The following is a 2,788-nucleotide window of genomic DNA, read 5'->3' on the forward strand; positions in this document are numbered from 1 at the left end:
ACTTACAGATTTCTTTGAGACTGACTGAATGATTGTAGAAAAGTTAACTTTATGACCACATAGATGTTAAATAGGCTACATAATCATCTTTAGACCTTATAGACAAGACTTTAACTATAATATGTGACTTATAAGGACAGACTATCAAATAAAGACAAGGATAACTGACTGACCACTACTGAAAAGACTTATTATGCTCCTAAATAACATTAACAAAGATCTCTATTTACTAACTAGAATAAGTTAAATCATTGTTTTAGTTTTGAAAGTTTAATTAATGTAATCATTGACTGTTATTATTCAAATGACTGACAGATTCTGATTATACTTTTTTCTATTATTTTTTAATATGTTTCAGCTACCAAGCAAAATGCTTAATTTGCCTGAAATCACAGCTGTAACTTGAATTACACTACTTGTGCTCAGAAGTCTCAGAACTTTAATTAATCCAAAAGGCCAAGTAAATATGTAATATAAAATACAGGTGGTCTTGTTTTTGCTATCTACATAATGTTCTATGAAGACATACCACCGAAACTATGTTAAGTTATGCTACAATAAATAAAATAACCATTACATTACAGATAATGAATGTTTATTATCTATAAAGATAACAGATCACTTTCTAGTGAAATACAAGTACACTACAGTCTACACACTAACACAAGTACATAAACATATTTTAACATCCAGAGACAAATATTTCAAATAAATTAAGAAGTTAACAATAATTTATGGCATTAGAACATAAAATATATTAATAATAGTTTCACTATTTTCCATGACTATTTATTGATTTGGTAATTAATTATAAGTAATTATATAACTTAATAACTAAATTATACTTGTTGTTTTATTTCTCCTTCTATTTAAAATTTAATTATGTTTAAGTTATGTAGGACTACAATAATTTCATAACATAGTACTCTCAATAAGTCCAAACTTTTTCAAAACTTCTAAATAATAAATAAGTTCATCTGATTAAATCTTTTAGTAAAATATGCATTTTTTTCTTATTAACATTAAAAAAATATAGTAAAATAGAAACATCAATATAATTGAATGTCATAAACTCTGAAAACCAACTTATTTATCACCAGTCCTGAATTCAATAAGATTCAATAAAAAATAAATTAAAATCTTAAATAAATGCCTCGTTGTCATTAGTAAGTAAAACAAATCTGTAATATGGAAGTAGTAGATCAGGTTACTTAATCCTTATTGGTATAACTAGAAAATCATTTGAAATCATCCACAGAGAATGATACACTACATACAATCCCTGTAGAATGTGAATAAATATGTAAGTACATAGTTCAAATTACAATGCATCAAAAATTTATAACTTCCCTTAAATATTGTTTGATTAATTAATATTATTATATTGTCTACTCTTCATCCTGCTTTAATCCCTCTCTGGGTAATACTGGACCAAGGTCTTGGACAATTCCTCAGCCAGCTCCTTCGTGCCAGCACAAAGCACCCTGCGCGATAGAATGTCAAAAGGGCCACCGGCAGGATCTATGACCACTCCTCCAGCCTCTCGCACTATAATGGTCCCAGCAGCTACGTCCCAGGCGTGAATCCCAAACTCAAAGTTAGCATCCGCCGCTCCCATTGCTACCATAGCCATGTTCAACGCCGCCGAACCCAAAGCTCGCATGCCCTGAGCTTTAGAAATGATTTGATCAAAATTTTCTCGCACAACTTTCATTTTATCCGCATCACGGCTAGTGCCAGCTTCGAAAGCAACTAATGCTCCCTTCAGTTCCTTAACCTTTGACACATGAATGATTTGATCGTTAAGATACGCTCCTTGATGCTTCAAGGCAGTAAATAGTTGATTCATAATTGGGTTATAAATGATACCCATCTCTGGCACCTTGTTAATGAGCAGGCCGAGAGAAATGCAGCTATGAGGAAACCCATGGACGAAGTTAAGAGTACCGTCAATAGGGTCGAGGACCCAGGTCGGCTCGTCAGTGAGAACCACTCTGGCACCTTCCGCGACTGATTCTTCGCCGATAAACGCGTGGTGAGGAAATTCCTCTTTTAGTTTGGACAAGATAGTAGTCTCTACCGCTTTGTCCACTTCAGTCACCAAGTCGATGTCGCACGACTTCAATTTGTAATCCTTGCATCCCTTGACATGCTCAGTTATAAGTTTTCCTGCCGACTTTACGATCTCTAAAGCTACCATAAAGTAGGTATCAACCATCGACATGTTGAATTAAATTTGTCTTTTATGTACCTGATTATGAAATTTGAAATCCGAAGGTGCGCCTGTTGCTTCAAAGGGGAGGACCTTCCACCAGGGAATTTTATTCGCAAATGGGATAAAAACAAACAAGATTTTCGCACATCACGAATGTGTTTGACATTAATGACAATTGAACAATTTTGACATTTTGCATGATAGACGTCGCGTTGACAACTTTGACTTTGTATTTTTTTTAAATGTACACTTAAGCAATAATATCAACAATCACATTTCAAATTCTGTCTTATTATTAGGTACTTTTTTATGCCTGTGGGTCTAGACAAAGTGCAAAATATTATAATCGCAAACCAGTTGAAAAGTGGTCGAAAAGCCCCTTTTTTGTATGGAGTTTTGACGGATTCGATTATCGATTCGATCAAAAAGTGCGTTTTGTCTAGGGGGGCTGATTCTTTATTTAGTTCTTACCTTAGAGATCTAGACCAATTCCTCTATGGTTCTCACCATAAAGATATTATTTATAGAGATGAAACGGATATTCGGTAACTATCCGGTAGGCCGGATATCCGG

General features: G+C 33.8%; 1 protein-coding gene across 1 annotated transcript; it reads right to left on the reverse strand.

The window, feature by feature from the left end:
- Window positions 1-339: 339 nt before the first annotated feature.
- On the reverse strand, window positions 340-2,380 carry LOC114356487 (inositol monophosphatase 1). Its single transcript, XM_028309698.1, has one exon. The coding sequence runs from the start codon at window positions 2,222-2,224 to the stop codon at window positions 1,406-1,408; it is 819 nt and encodes a 272-aa protein (XP_028165499.1). The 5' UTR covers window positions 2,225-2,380; the 3' UTR covers window positions 340-1,405.
- Between the last annotated feature and the right edge of the window lie 408 nt (window positions 2,381-2,788).

The sequence above is a fragment of the Ostrinia furnacalis genome, unplaced genomic scaffold, assembly GCF_004193835.3.
Source record: "Ostrinia furnacalis isolate ACB-3 unplaced genomic scaffold, ASM419383v2 OfSCF2810, whole genome shotgun sequence".
NCBI lineage: Eukaryota > Metazoa > Arthropoda > Insecta > Lepidoptera > Crambidae > Ostrinia > Ostrinia furnacalis.

Bases quoted from the DNA above. Each gene is read 5' to 3' on its own strand.
- LOC114356487 (XM_028309698.1), bottom strand. From the start codon at position 2,224: ATGTCGATGGTTGATACCTACTTTATGGTAGCTTTAGAGATCGTAAAG.